The sequence below is a fragment of the Aphelocoma coerulescens genome, chromosome 3 (assembly GCF_041296385.1).
Source record: "Aphelocoma coerulescens isolate FSJ_1873_10779 chromosome 3, UR_Acoe_1.0, whole genome shotgun sequence".
NCBI classification, from domain to species: domain Eukaryota; kingdom Metazoa; phylum Chordata; class Aves; order Passeriformes; family Corvidae; genus Aphelocoma; species Aphelocoma coerulescens.
The window spans coordinates 15,044,012-15,058,753 of NC_091016.1; the positions used below are offsets into that span (position 1 = coordinate 15,044,012).

At 45.6% G+C, this 14,742-nt stretch overlaps 2 protein-coding genes across 10 annotated transcripts in view; both read right to left on the reverse strand.

Moving 5' to 3' along the window:
* The window catches only part of SOS1 (SOS Ras/Rac guanine nucleotide exchange factor 1), a 43,778-nt gene extending 43,170 nt beyond the window's left edge, over window positions 1-608 (reverse strand). Inside the window, exon 1 of the mRNA XM_069009172.1 lies at window positions 486-608. Coding sequence (XP_068865273.1) covers window positions 486-572 — 87 coding nt within the window. The 5' untranslated portion in view covers window positions 573-608. The remainder of the gene's footprint in view (window positions 1-485) is intronic.
* Window positions 609-5,145: 4,537 nt separating this feature from the next.
* Window positions 5,146-14,742, reverse strand: part of MAP4K3 (mitogen-activated protein kinase kinase kinase kinase 3) — a 66,675-nt gene continuing 57,078 nt past the window's right edge. For 5 of the 9 annotated variants that reach the window (XM_069009178.1, XM_069009177.1, XM_069009176.1 and 2 more), the window contains 5 exons: window positions 13,226-13,294; window positions 13,017-13,109; window positions 11,364-11,434; window positions 8,777-8,832; window positions 5,146-6,637 (listed from right to left, as the gene is read on the reverse strand). In XM_069009178.1, the coding sequence (XP_068865279.1) occupies window positions 6,550-6,637; window positions 8,777-8,832; window positions 11,364-11,434; window positions 13,017-13,109; window positions 13,226-13,294 (377 nt within the window). In that variant the 3' untranslated portion in view covers window positions 5,146-6,549. Of the gene's footprint in view, window positions 6,638-8,776; window positions 8,833-11,363; window positions 11,435-13,016; window positions 13,110-13,225; window positions 13,602-14,742 lie in introns of those variants that run through there. The other 4 variants (XM_069009179.1, XR_011149659.1, XM_069009181.1 and 1 more) reach the window with 4 other exon arrangements.

The window sequence follows — 14,742 nt, forward strand, 5'->3', positions numbered from 1 at the left end:
TCCTGAGGGAGCAAGACTTGCTAGTTTGTCCTGATTAAGCCTTCTCAGCAAAAAGGTATTTAAACTGAGAGAAGGTTAACGAAAAGCCATTAGACACGAACACTAATTAACCAAAATTCTCGCAGGAGTTGCTCATAACAATCCCCCCCTTATTCCCAGTCGTGTCACCAAGGAAGACCAGCAGAAACCCGCAGCAGCACCACTCGCTTCCCTCCAGGCCGAGGGGGGACAGCACCCGCGTGTCCATCACACTGTTTTTACGTACACGGCTCCGTCTGTCAGAGCATCGCCCCAGCGCGGCTGCCGGGCCCCTCCGCGCCGGGGCACCCACAGAAGCAGCCGCCTGCCCTGCGGGACGGCGCCGACCGACCCCCGGCAGGCAGCCCCGCAGCCGCTTTCGGAGCGCGGGGAGCCCTGTGCGGCCCCGTGGCCCGCCCGATCCCGCGGCCGGGCCCCCGGGGTGCGGGCACCCGGCCGCCCCTCACCTTCTTGAGGGCGGGCACCAGCAGCCCCCGCCACTTGGGCGCGTTCTCCTCGCTGAAGAACTCGTAGAGCAGCGGCTGCGCCTGCATGGTGCCGCCGGGGCGGGCCGGGCGGGCCGGGAGCCGCGCGGGAGGGCCGGCGGCGCTCAGCGGGAGCCCCGGCGCTCCCCCGCCGCCGGCGGGGGCGGCAGGCCCGCAGCGGCGGGGGGGGGCGGCGGCTGCCGCATTCCCCGCCCCGGCTCGCGGGGGTGGCCGCGGGGGCGGCGGGGGGGGCGCGCGGCGGGACGGGGGTCGCGCGGGCCGCGAGGGGCGGGGTCGGAGCGCGAGCGCCGCCGCCTCCCCGGTCCCGTCCTCGCCCGCTCCGTCGGCGGCCGCGGCGCATGCGCGGAGCGGCGGCGCCCCGCGCCCCCCGCGCCTGCGCCCCGCCACGCGTGGTCGCGGCCTTCCAGGCGGAAGTGACGCCAGGGGCGGGCCGGCCGCGCGCGCCCCCTGCCGGCGGGAGGGCGAATGGGCGCTCGCTGGGACCGCCGGTGACCCGGGATCTGGGACACGGGGAGATGGATCTGTCCGGGACACACGGGGAGATGGGTCTGGCTGGGACACACGGGGAGATGGGTCTGGCTGGGACACACGGAGATGGATCTGTCCGGCACACACGGGGAGATGGGTCTGTCCGGGACACACGGGGAGATGGGTCTGTCCGGGACACACAGAGATGGATCTGTCCGGGACACGGGGCGATGGGTCTGGCTGGGACACACGGAGATGGATCTGTCCGGGACACACGGAGATGGGTCTGGCTGGGACACACGGAGATGGATCTGTCCGGGACACACGGAGATGGACCTCTCCGGGACACACGGAGATGGGTCTGGCTGGGACACACGGAGATGGATCTGTCCGGCACACACGGAGATGGATCTGTCCGGGACACACGGGGAGATGGGTCTGTCCGGGACACACAGAGATGGGTCTGGCTGGGACACACGGAGATGGATCTGTCCGGGACCCACGGAAATGGATCTGTCCAGGACACACAGAAATGGATCTGGCTGGGACACACGGAGATGGATCTGTCCGGGACCCACGGAAATGGATCTGTCCAGGACACACAGAAATGGATCTGGCTGGGACACACGGAGATGGATCTGTCCAGGACCCACGGAAATGGATCTGTCCGGGACACACGGGGAGATGGGTCTGTCCGGGACACACAGAGATGGATGCGTCTGGGACACACGGAGATGGATCCGGCTGAGACAAGAAGTTGGGCAAAAATGCCAGGAGGCCTTGTGTAGATGCAGAAGGAGCTCCTGGACAAGCTCAGACACTAAAAGGAAGCCTATGGAGGGTGGGAGCAGGGGCTCTGGCCTGGAAGGAACACAGAGAGGTTGTCCAAGCAGCCAGGGATCAGGTTAGAGGAGCTAGAGGCCTGAGAGAATTAAACGTGGCCAGGGACATCAAGGACAAGAAAAGTTTCTGTGGGTATGTTGGTGATAAAAGGAACACTAGGAAAAATGAGGACCCTCTCTGGAAGGAAAGGGGAGACCTGATTACCCAAGACATGGCAAAGGCTGAGGTACTCAATGACTTTCTTGCCCCCTTCTCCATCAGGAAGTGCTCCAGCCACACTACCCGAGTTGCAGAGGGCAAAGGCAGGTCCTGGGAGACTGAAGAATCACCTGCTGGAGAAGATTGGGTTCAAGGCCCTCTAAAGCACCTGAAGGTGCACAAGCCCATGGCACCTGATGAGATGTATCCACAGGTCCTGAAGAAACTGGTGGATGAAGTGGCTAAGCCACTATCCACCATACTTGAGAAGTTGTGGCATTCTGGTGCAACTTCCACTGACAGTAAAAGGGGAAACATAACCCCTATTTGAAAACGGGAAAAAAGAAAGATCCAGAGTACTACAGGATGGTCAGTCTTATCTCTGTGCCTGGCAAGATCATGGAGCAAGTCCTTCTGGAAACTCTGGTAAGGCACAAGAGAAATAAGGAGGCGATTGGTGACAGCCAACATGGCTTCAGTAAGGGCAAATGGTGCCTGACAGCTTTGGTCAGAAAAGAGACTAAAAACAGCCCTGAGGAGAACATTGGGGTGCTGGTGGATGAAAAGCTGGACATGACCCAGCAATGTGCACTTGCAGCCCAGAAAGACAACTGCATCCTGGGCTGCAGCAGTAGTCGTGTGTGCAGCAGGTCAAGGGAAGTGATTCTTCCAGTCCTGCAGTGCTGCATCCAGGCCTGGGGCCCCCAACATAAAAAGAACGTGGACCTGTTGGAGCAAGTCCAGAAGAGGGCTGGAGCACCTCTCCATAATATGAAGATGGGGGTTGTTCAGCCTGGAGAAGAGAAGGCTTTGGGGAGACCTTCTGTCAGCTTTCCAGTACTTGCAGGGGGCCTGCAAGAGAGCTGAAGAGGGACTTCTGACAGGGGCACATAGTGATAGGACAAGGGAAATAGCTTTGAACTAAAAGAGGAGGGATTTAGGTTAGATGTTATGAAAAAAAAGCTTTACTGGGAGGCTGGTGAGGCCCTGGCAACAGGTTGTCCAGAGAAACTGTGGATCCCTGGAATTAAGGCCAGGTTGGATGGGGCTTTGAGCAACTTGGTCTGGCCATGGCAGGGGAGTGGTCCTACATGGTCTTTAAGGTCCCTTCCAACCCAAACCATTCTATGACTTTATGAAAATCTGCACCCAAGGAGGGAAGAAGACCTCCAGCAGCAGTAATGCAGCTGTAGAGGATGACACTGAGCAAGCAGCAAACCCAGCATTGCTGTCCACAGTAAAGACTTGGGAGCGTGCCAGGTTTTGTGTCTCCCTCCCCAGACAAATTTCTACTCCTTCTACACCACTCATAGATGACACAGGCCTGAAACATTACTTCCTATATTTTAGGTGTGATTCCTTGGAGGGAAGAGGTTTGGGCACATTCCCTATTTTTACCAGCTATTTTCCCATGCTATCCTTCAAAACCCAGGAGGGTTATTGCTAAAGCTGAACCCTGTGGGGTATAAGAAATGTTCCGTGCCTGGGGGACACATCCACCCCCACCAGCACTCACAGCATTGCTGGGCTCCCCCAGCCCCATTGCAAGCTCCCTATGGCAAAGCTACAGGCAGCCAAGCTGTGCTTCACCTTGCACAGCCCCTGCTTTCAGTTAAGGGCTGTGGGATGCAGAATTTGAATCTGAACCCCCTCTTTTTCACCAGATCCAGTTTCTGACAGCAGCAGGCAGCACTGCATGGAGAGATGGGCAAGAAAAAGACAAAAGCAGTGTTCATTCCCCTGTGATCCTGCTTCCAGAAGCATTTCTGTAACACACACAGTGCCACTGCTTTGTTCCCTGTGAAAAGGCGCTGTTTGGGCTGAGGCCCAAGCTCAGCCCCTGCACTGATCAGACTTGGTTGCCAGGCTGGTGAGTGCCCCACTACAGTCACATCAACCCTCCTGCCTGCCAGCAGCTTGGACCACTTGCTAGGAGCCAGCATGGAAGGGACTAGGAGGAGGAAAAGGGAAGCCACAGAGATTGTTGGAGGAGCTGTGTCCATCATCCATGGCAGAGGCCTTGCTGTAACCTCACAGTGCCTGTGATGGGGTTTCCTGGCTCTGACTGTGCTCCCATCAGTCAGCCACACACTGATCCCAGTCCTACACCAGGATCCCAGTCACAAGCTCCTACCAGGCGTGGCTCAAGAGAACTTTGGTTCAAGGCAACTGCAGGTCTAGCAAAGGAGACCTTTTGATTTACCAGGCTCCTGGGCTCAGCTGTCAGCAGAGTAGTCAAGCAGCTCAAGATGAAGGAAAGGCAGTTTTGTGGCACAAACCTCAAATCCTGCAACAGGACAATTTCTCAGTAATGCAGGAACCCTTCACTTCTTACCTTTGAGGCTAGAGAGCAGCATGGCAGAAGCAAAGCTGTCCTGATTATACCAGCAGACTGGAAACACACGTGCCCTAGCACAAAGCTCCTTCTTCCCACATGCCACTACCCTGTCCTCTTTATTTTTATCCCTTCCAGCTGCATCCCAGCATGCATGCTCATACTAAAAATGCCCAACCAGAGTAAAAACCAACAGCCCTTAGCTTCTGGTGCCTATAATTCAGCAATGGCCTGAGAAACTTGGCCCCAGCTGCTGCAGAACCCCCCCAGGAGGAAGCACGTTCACTGCACATCAGCTGTATTACACTTTGTTAAAGCTGAGGGACATACTGCATGGCCAAGTGAGGAACAGTCCACAGGAGGCAGGATGGAAAGCCCCCTTGGGGATTTCACAAGGGTGCTGTGAAACACAACTTCCTGACTCTTCTGAGAATTCAGCTGCTCATCAGTGGGGCTCCTGTCACCACCTGTCCCACAGGGTGAGCCAAGGCTCAGCACGAGGAACAGCCAGGCTGGGGCTGGCAGAAGCAGTAAGCTTGAGGCCCACAGGCAGAAAAATAAACCTGCTGAAAAAAGAATAAATCAGTTTTGCAATCAACAGAGGTGGAAAAGCAGGAAATGGAGGGAAGAAACCACACAAGGTGGAATTTGGAAAGACTTAGCTCAAATCCACATATCCACTGCCCAAAGGCCAAAAGGGTATTGATGCCAACCCAAACTGAGTGGAGCTCTAGCAACCTCTGTTCATACATTCAGAGACGCCCAGCTTCTGTGTTTGGCACAACCATTTAATAGCAGAATTGAAAACTCAGTATGTTCCATTTTAGTCTTATGTGGAAAATCAGTGCAGGTGATAATCTAATTGTACAACAACATGTTAAAAAAATTTATTTTACATTATATACATTAGGGAACATATTTCAAAGCATTACCAATCACAACAATAACGCAGGCCATAAATCACTTTTAATTTAGTTTGGTTTTAGTGTATATTATCACAATAAAATATAAAGAACATATACAAAAAAAGGAGTCAAATGTGTGCATTTTGCTTAAAACTTGGCATTTACACACTCCATTGGAAAATAGCAATCAAAAATACTTCTGATCAAAACTAAGTTCCCGTGATGCGTAGTAACCATTGTATTGTTTCAATGAGGTAGTAACTAAATTTTGGCCATGTGTTAACATCCTAAAATCAAGAAAAGTGTGAAAATGGTTGTAAGGCCAAAAAAAAAAGTCAAAATGGCAACATCTCTGAGCCATTTCCACAATGTGGAATGTTGCTCCTTTTCATCATGATATGAAACTATTTAGTAAGACCAACAGTAATAACTACTTTTTATCATTGTATACACTAATAATTCAAACACCTATTGCAGAATTACAGCCAGGTACCACTAGTCTGGGACTGACACCCATCCATAAGGTATTGTTTTCAAGCATAGAGAAGTAATCATAAGGAAAGTTTTAATTAAATATAAAAATACAGGTGTTTAACTGGTTTGTTTCACAAAGAAATCTACCCAAGTAAACGAAAAAGAAGGAACTTTGAAGCCCAAGTCATATCCACAAAGTCACAGCTTACCTTTGTGACTAAATACATCACATCTCAATACATTGTGCAAACATGAACACCAGTGTGTTGTATCGAAATTAAAACAAGATTGTAATCTGATTACAGCCTTGGTTACAATTTCTAAAAGTTAATATTTATTTGTATTAGTAAATTACATATAATAAAATACAATAGTGTTGCTAAATGTACTATATTTGTTGCTAGAATCCCACTTTATAATAAACACATGAGACGTCCTTATAATAGTACCCCGATTTAATTTTTGCATCCTCAGTGACTTTTACATCTGTACAGGTAAGACACTTGTACTTAACGGGAGGACTTCTATCTACAGAAAGTCAGTGTAGGGCTTCAGCAAGAAGTTTCACTGAAAAATACTGCATATGTACAAAGATTACATAACAGTAAATTAAGCACTTCTGTGGTATTATAATGCTTCTGTGTCCATACCACAAACAATTCTCGTCTTCCTCTCATGCCACAATAAATTATAAAGCAACTGAAGTGGGGTTACTGCAGCTTTTGTGCAATTCCAGCCAGTCACGAGTGCTGCTGCAGCAGGAGTGTTCTCCTCACAGTGAGCTGCCTGCCACGTGCTGCTCTCAGTAACTGTTCTCATGCCCTGCCAGGATATACAAATTGCTGTTGGCTGTCGGGTTGTCCGTCGGCCTGCTCTCCAGCACCACGACCCTAAAATGGAAATTAAAAAAAAAGCCACAATGTCAAGTGATCCTTCATTTAAAAACAACCTGGGACATAATTAAATATTCCTTCCTAGGATCCATCTGACTGCTTGTCATTTCTCTTTTCCTGGATGCCTTTAGTCCAAAAGCCCCTCAAACCAATGTCAACCTCAAAGCTACCACACGGTTTTACTTGGACAAGGTCTCCAAGGATCTCCCAGTCTCTCTGAGCTCCTGCTACAGTGCTGAACCACCCTCACCATCATGTTTACCCCTCTTCTGTCCAGCTGGAATTTCCCTTGCTGCAATGTATCCCTGTTGCCTTTCATCCTTTTAGTGAGGGCTTCTGAAAAGGGTCCATCACTCCCCTACTGGGCTTGTGCTCTGGTGGAGCTTTGCAAAGCTAACCCATTAATCAGGCTCTGGTTCTGGAAGTTTTAAGTCTGCCTCTTGCCACTGGAATGACAGATGAACAAAGCTGATCCTTCTGTGAGTATTTCTAGTTAATCCCTGAGCCCATGCACTCTAACCCACAGAAAATTCCTCCAGCTCTGGAAGTCCCAGAGACAAAAATTTGCAGGCCAAGAGAATCCTCAAGGAAAGGACTGCTATGGGAAGAGTATTTTCTCTTAGTTTTTCTTGCCACCCACTTTTGGCCAGCGTTGGAGACAAGCGACTGGGTTAGCTGGACCTACAACTGCAAAGACCATAAGGGGTGTCCTAAATCAGCCCTTTCACTCCAAAAAGGAGAAATTAGCACTCACAATTTTGTTTCACAAACTATTTAAGATTTTTTTCATCAGGCAAGAACTGGTAAAACTGCTCAACAGACCAGGATGTTCATGATTGACTTCTCTTCCACAAACATCCTGAAGTGAAGGCAGATTGTGGGAAACCCAAATCCATCTCTTTCTTGGGCATTCAGATAGAAAAGTTTGCTTGCTGGAAAACTATGGCTCAGAAAACCTGACCTCTGCTCAATGTGCTCCACAAAGGGAATGACACCTCATGCCATGAGGCAACTCCCTGCTCATGAGGAGAAAGCAACACACAAGCTTTCATTAGACTGACATCAGGTTTTTGGCTTTTCAGAACACCAGCTCCTCTGAACTGTCTAGGAAAGGACTCATGAACTGGAAAAAGGCTTCACACACAGCTCAAGTGCAAAACAGGACAGAGCTGCAAGGAAAAGGGTATATGAAGAAATTGGAATTAATGTTTATTGCAGTGCAAACTCTTTAAACATTGTCTTAGACTTGAAAAACTATCAGAGCAAGCCAGAAATAGATGAGACCATATTTGGGGAAGAGGACATTTTTACAAGGCAATTTTTTGCAATGTCATTCTAAGATGCCACAGGAATTTACTTCAAGCAGCATAAGACAGAGGCAATTCTCAAAAGAAAAGTTAAAGCCTATCTCTGCAGTTCTTATGAATTCATTACTGGTGAAACTGTCACGTCAGCATGCACTCCCCTAAAGACAAAACAGCTGCTGCTTCTGTGGCTCTTACAGAAGTACAAAGTTCGACACCAGGGCAGAGAAAGTTGAGGAAGTCAGTGACGCTCCTAAAACAGCAGTTACTGACTTCAGCAGGCTGGTATCTGGTGGGTCACACAGACAGAGTGTTAGTGCCCTGAAAGCAGACGCCAAAGAACAGCTACACTGGGAGTTATCAAGAGCTCTTACAAAGACCTGAGCTGTCATGTTTGGAGAACAACTGGGAGATTTCCTTTCTGGGGTTGAAAGTGAGATATTTAAATTTTTTAAGTATTATTTGCATTTATCTCCAGAAGCAGATCTTGATGAGCTACTGCAGCAGAACATCTGTAAGTAAAGATTTCACCAAGTTAAACAAAAGAATTACAATACAAAAAGGAAAACACTCCTGGAGATTGTGACTGCAGCCAAGTAAGAGCTTCTTGCACGGCTGAGTACTTCTGGAAGCCCACAAACAATTTTAGAAGATTTTATTTTTTAATTTAAGAAAGAGAGAAGTAAAAGCAAAGGAGTGGAAGGTAGACATGTACACAAAGGAATGCCTAAGATGGCTAAAAAAGTATTTGCAAGGAACATGCAAAAAACTTTTACAAGGTAGGAGAACACACATTATTCTTTTATTTTGTCATGTTTACTTCTCATCTTACCTGTCAGATCCCAGAAGCCTGAATATCCTTGTATTATCAGAAATTTCTTGTGTGATCTAGACAATAAAAATAAATATTTAGATGTTCAGAGCACAAGTGTTTTCATTTTGTTCTTAACATCAGTCAAGAGAAAATAATTGACTGTGACTGATGTTACCAACTGACTGCCAATTAAAATCCAACAGAGAACTTAATGCAACTGCCACTTTTAACTAAGATATAAAAGTTTTCTGTAATTCCTCCCACGCTATGTGAATTCCTCTGGTAGCAACTGCAAGCACAACAGCAGGGCTCAGCTTGGTACTTGAGTTACCAATACAATTCTCTTTACAGACATGACTGAAAGAGATCAGGTGCAATCAGTGTATCCACTCTAGAGTGGATATCCAAAGATGGGTCAGGTAAATCACACATAAACCATATTTTGTTGAAATGTTGAATTATAGTAAGAGTGCACTAAGTTCATATTCTGAAAACCTTAGCAGAGAAACATAATCTGATTTGTGGTACTTATGTCCATGGCAAAAAGAAAACTTAAGTCTTTTGACATTTCAGACAAGTGCAACAAACCTTTGTACTCTGTTGGTGAATTGTACTTGTGTGATACATCTTTATGATCACATGAATATCAAAGCACCCAGAAAACCATCATGCTCATCAATAGTCAACCACAGCCAAAGTCAAACAGTGCACACTCCAAAGGGTATTTAGTCACTTTGTGAACATGCAGCACTGTTTACAAAGTTCTTCTACACAGCCAAACTTCATATTCTTGGGGAAAGTAGACATTCTTAGCTCCTTCCCAGATCCTAGTAATGTTAGCTGACTTGGTGAATTCGCTTCTGGTGCAGAGAACTTTGCAAGAGAATTTTAATTCACAGCAATGAAGTTCTTCACTTTTCTAAGAAAAATAGTTTCTGCTTTCTGTGAGGCTAAGGCTGTACAATCTTTGCCCAGATTTTGAGCTTCTTGTGTCAGAATTCACAGTTCCCTGTTTCATTCTTCACACTCAATCAAACCACCGTGGAAGGTCACAGTTGTGGAAGGAAATAACTTTGCATGCAGCTCAAGTCATCCCCAATTAGGCCAACTGTAATAGAGACTCTGAACTAATGATGTCTTCAAAGAAAAAAATGCTGCAAGTTAAGTCAGTCAGCTTTTTGTCCCATGCAACAACTTCCTAGATAGTATGTAGTACAAAACTCCTCAAAAATAACAAATATGGTCAAGACCTGAGCCTGGCACTGAAAGCTTTTCATATTACAGAAGAAAACAGGTTTATTTTTTTTCAACAGCTGCAGCTAGTGGGACAGCCAGGAGCCATAAGGAATTTAAAAAGGCCCAAAAGCTTACCCTAGACATGTTCTACAGAGAAAAAGTTTTAAGTGGCTTGCTTTCTGTCCACACCCCAGTTCTGCTTTCAGTTCTTCATTTAGGTTCTGGCTTTGGCTTGACAGTAACAAAGCAAGCCAGTGTCCCAGATGCTTTACATAAACAACAAAATGCATCCATTTGGACTGCAGCACCCAGGGACGCGGCCTCTCCCAGCCGGAGTAGAGCCACTCAGTACCAATGGGGAGAGAGCAATGCTCAAATGCCACAATAAACATTTGCACCCTTGGAAATAAGAAGCAGTCTGACTCTAGTCTTTGGGTCACACAGAGCAGGCTCACTGTTAGCACAGACTGGGTCAACTGGGTCAAACTGGGGCTTTGTGCAAGTCAACGTAGCAGTGGAACAACGTGGAATATGTAAGCTGGGCATGGTGTGACTTATGTGTACCTTAAAATACAATTAGTCATAATGAGCTCAATTTCTCAGCCAATGAAACACTGAGGGAACAACTGGTGATTTTTGTAAACATTCATTAATAACCAAATTAAAAGACTCACTAAAATCCAACCAAGTAACAGCATTTTCCCTAAAAGGTACACAAGGTTTGCAGCAAGGAAAAAAAAAACCCAACTATTTGGGAAGGTGACTATAATGGTTTAACTCCATCTAAAAATCACATCAATCTCGCTAAAAAAGGGACTACAGGAAGATTTTAGAAAAAATCCCAAACAAATCAGGTTTAGGTCAATCTGGTATTTTTCTCCTGAAGATGGAAAAATATTTCTTGTGAAAGCTGGGCAATTCTTCAAAGTATTTGTAAGCCAAGAGAACATGGAAGAGACTAAAAAACATCAGGCAACTCATTTGACACTGTGACCAAAAGCTAAAGCTCAGCAGTGGAACCACTGGCAAAGCCCAAATTTTTGCATCCCTGTGTGAGAGGCTAAGGAACTGACAGTGGTCTTCAAAGCAATTTAAAGCAGAGATTAATATTAGCAAGAATTAGGCTTGGATATTTTCTATGGCATCCTGGCCCAGTCTGTTGTTTCTGCTTTGCTAGTTGGATGTGATGGGGTTCTCAGCTCCACTAATGCTTTATTTACAGCTTATGATACAAGCTTAGAATGAGACTCCAGCTTCTAGGTCTAACCTAGGAAGTTACTGAAATGTTTTTCAGACAACAGCATTGTGCATTTCTCCTCCACATGGCTTACACTAGAAGCCAGAATTTGAAGCAAAATGCAGTACTCACCTCATTTGATCTAAAACTCCTTCCTTGCATGCCGTGTTTCCAGAATGCTAACACACTGTCTTGTAGACAGACTGGTAAGAAAGAACACTGGAGTCAGTTTTGAGGCATAACATAAAAGCAAAACTCTTGCTTTTAAGGCCAAAAGCACAAGACTGATATACATGTACACATTTCAAAATTGCATTGTATCACATCTCCCAGGAATCACTGAACCTGCCTCAAAAGTAGCTGCATTTATGTATTTATTTGTTTAATGGGCAGGGTTTAAAAACATTTCCACCTAAATGTTCTAAATGTCTAGTCCTAAATGTGTCATTTTCTTTGAACAGGAAACCCCCCCTTTAATAGTTGCAGAAAATATATATGGGACTTTAACAGAAGAGTTACAGGAGTGTCTTTGGAGACACTGCCAGGACAGAACAGGCCACTGGAAGCTCATTTGTGACAAGCAGGGTGAGGACTACAGTAGATGCAGAGATCCCAGGGTGAGAAGCTTCAAGTAGACTGAATCCTCCCTTCCCCCCCATTCCCAAACATGAAGACCCATAAAACATTTTCAGTGGCAATGTTTTCTTGTCCTCTTCTCTGGGAGGTTATGTTTGAGGGGCCTGAAATTTTAAAGCTTCTCCTCAGAAATGAACTCCCTCCAACTCCTGACTATTTTCATTCCCACTGTCCTTCCTCTTCTGGTACTACCCTCCATCTGTGCACACACCCTCCTAACCCTCTTTCAATAGAAAGTGGTGTAATCCAGGTATGTAACCACTGGAGAACTGCCAAAATAATGTATTATTTCTGTTTCACAAATCTAATTCATTCAGATTCTACACAAGGAAACAAAATTTATGCAACATATCACATACTTTAGTCTTTGAGCTGCTTTATAAAAATGGACTGCATAAACACACATACAAAATGAGTTAGGCATGGGTGATTCACAGAGTTTATGTAGGCTGTGTTAAGGTATTCCTTTAGAGGCTAAAAGCCTCCATCATACTCCCAAGACATTTAGCTTAATCAAGGAAGACTCCAGGATTATTACTCATTGCAGTTGCTCCTAGGAAAGCACATGCTGAACCCTCCACTTAGTCTCCTCACACAAAGTGAAATGAGTGAGGTAGTGCTCCAAGTGCCAAAGACTAGACAGGTAGCATACCTAATTCTTTACTGTAACACTGAACAAGTCAATCATAGAAAATCTCAAGTTAGTGATCCTTATGGGTCCCTTCCAAGAGCATCATCCAGATGCTGCTTGAGCTCTGACAGGCTTGGTCCTGTGACCACTTCCATGTGGAGCTCAGTCTAGTGACCGATCGCTCTCTGAGTACAGTGCATCTTCCTAATATCCAACCTGAATTTTCCCATATGCAACTCCATATAATTTCCATGTCCTTACTGCTGGTCACCACTTTTTGGGTGCCAGGGCACACTGTTGACTCATCTTCAGCTTCCTATCAAGCCAAACTCCCAGATCTCTTTCTGCAGAGCTGTTCTCCAGCCTCTCATCCCACAGTTTGTACATATAACCAGGACTACTGCATCCCATGAGATGCAGAATCCACCATTTGCTCTTGTTAAATTTCATCCAGTTGGTGATTGCCCAGCTCTCTGACCTACAGGGATATTCAACATTACTAATGAAACCCAACTTACCTATTGATTCGATCTGAAAGTCAAACGTGAGCTCCGATGACAGTTTGCGGCTGGATTTTAACCTGCCTTGCAGATTCACTATTTTTATGCAGCCTAGACAATAAATAAGGATATGTTAACCAAGAATTACCTTCAGGATGAAGTTTATTTGAAGACAGACAGCATGCATGTATATGCATACATATCTATTTAGTTGCTATTAAACTTACAATCCAAACACACCAAAATGGTATCTCTCTCCAGCTGTGTTACATGGACAACACTCGTCTCTGTAGTGTCTATAAAAAAATGACAGTGTTAGTTCATAACATAAATTAGCATGAAATTTGAAATGGAACTTCTAGAGATTGAGACATTTTGATGCATTACTCTGTTTTATTTACTTAAAATCATCATCTTACCAGTGACATTTCTCTTCTCTTACAGAGGCATGTCCACTTATCCAGCATGTTGGCTGTGACAGGAAAACTGAAGCTATAATATGAAAGTATGGATTCAATCCAGCCTTTTCTGAGCCATGTCCCAAAAGCAAACTGACACGTACACTGTTCTCCATTTATTCTCTGTTGGTGTAACTGAACACTGCTGTTGCAAAAAGGCAGATATATGTGACTGTCCACACTATGCTGCTTCATTGCACTTTTCTTCTGTCTTTATTTCTAAATCCTGATAGGGACTTATGTATTACTACTTAATTCTTGTTGCTATCTGCAGACGTTCCATCCCCAGATGTTCCCAAAATAAGGGCTTATTTCCTTCTCCAAACCCTCAAAAGAAGAGTTATTTTCTTCTCTTCTGTGTTATAGCTGCAGCAGTCTCCATCACAGCAAATGGGGATTTGACTCACATGTGATTAGTGGACATGTCAACTCAGAAGTGTAGCTTTGGTCCATGTGTTTGGTAACATTAAAATTACATACAAAGCAGCTCTTACTAATTCAACATTACTGCCAGATTCTTTAGGCATCTTTCATATAGAAAAGAGAAAGTCAGTAAATCCATTAGACATAAAAAATTAGAGCACGTTACCTAAAACACAAAAGCTGCTTCTGGTTAAAATTGTAAAAAATAAAAATCTGCTTGATTGCATCACTGCTGTCCTGCCAGCAGGGGACAGGAATAAGCTGATACAACAAAAGGGTTTAAATTGGAGCTACAAAAATAGGAGAAAACAACACAGACACAACATGAGAACACACAAGTAGTTCAAGGAAACTAACAAAGTGTGGAAGACACAATGCAATGCTAAATTTTACACATTAAAAAAAAAGAACAGAGAAGGGATCAGTACTCTTGTATTTAGGCACCAATGCAGACAATACTGAGAGAGAAATGACAACAGGACATTTCTCTTCAGAGTGCTATTTTTATGGACTCTATGATAAAGTCACACAGTTACAAGTAGGAGTGAAAATAAAATGCATTGTCTGAAGTAGGTAAGTGTGTTAACTGGCCACCCACTGCTCACTTTGGGTATTGTAACTGTGCCAGAATCTGGTGCACTTTTCAGCAGCAGGAAGGTCAGTGGGTATCTTCCTGGTGGAAAGCATTATTCTTACTGAATTCCACAGTACACACTAAGCTGGACTCGTGCACATGTGTATGCCAGCACAGAGCTATGTATAAATTCATCATGAACCAGCAAGGGATCCGTGCCTGGCCAAAACAAAGCTATTTACTGCTTCTGAACCAGCAAGCTATGACTAGCAATGGTTCCCTACTGCAT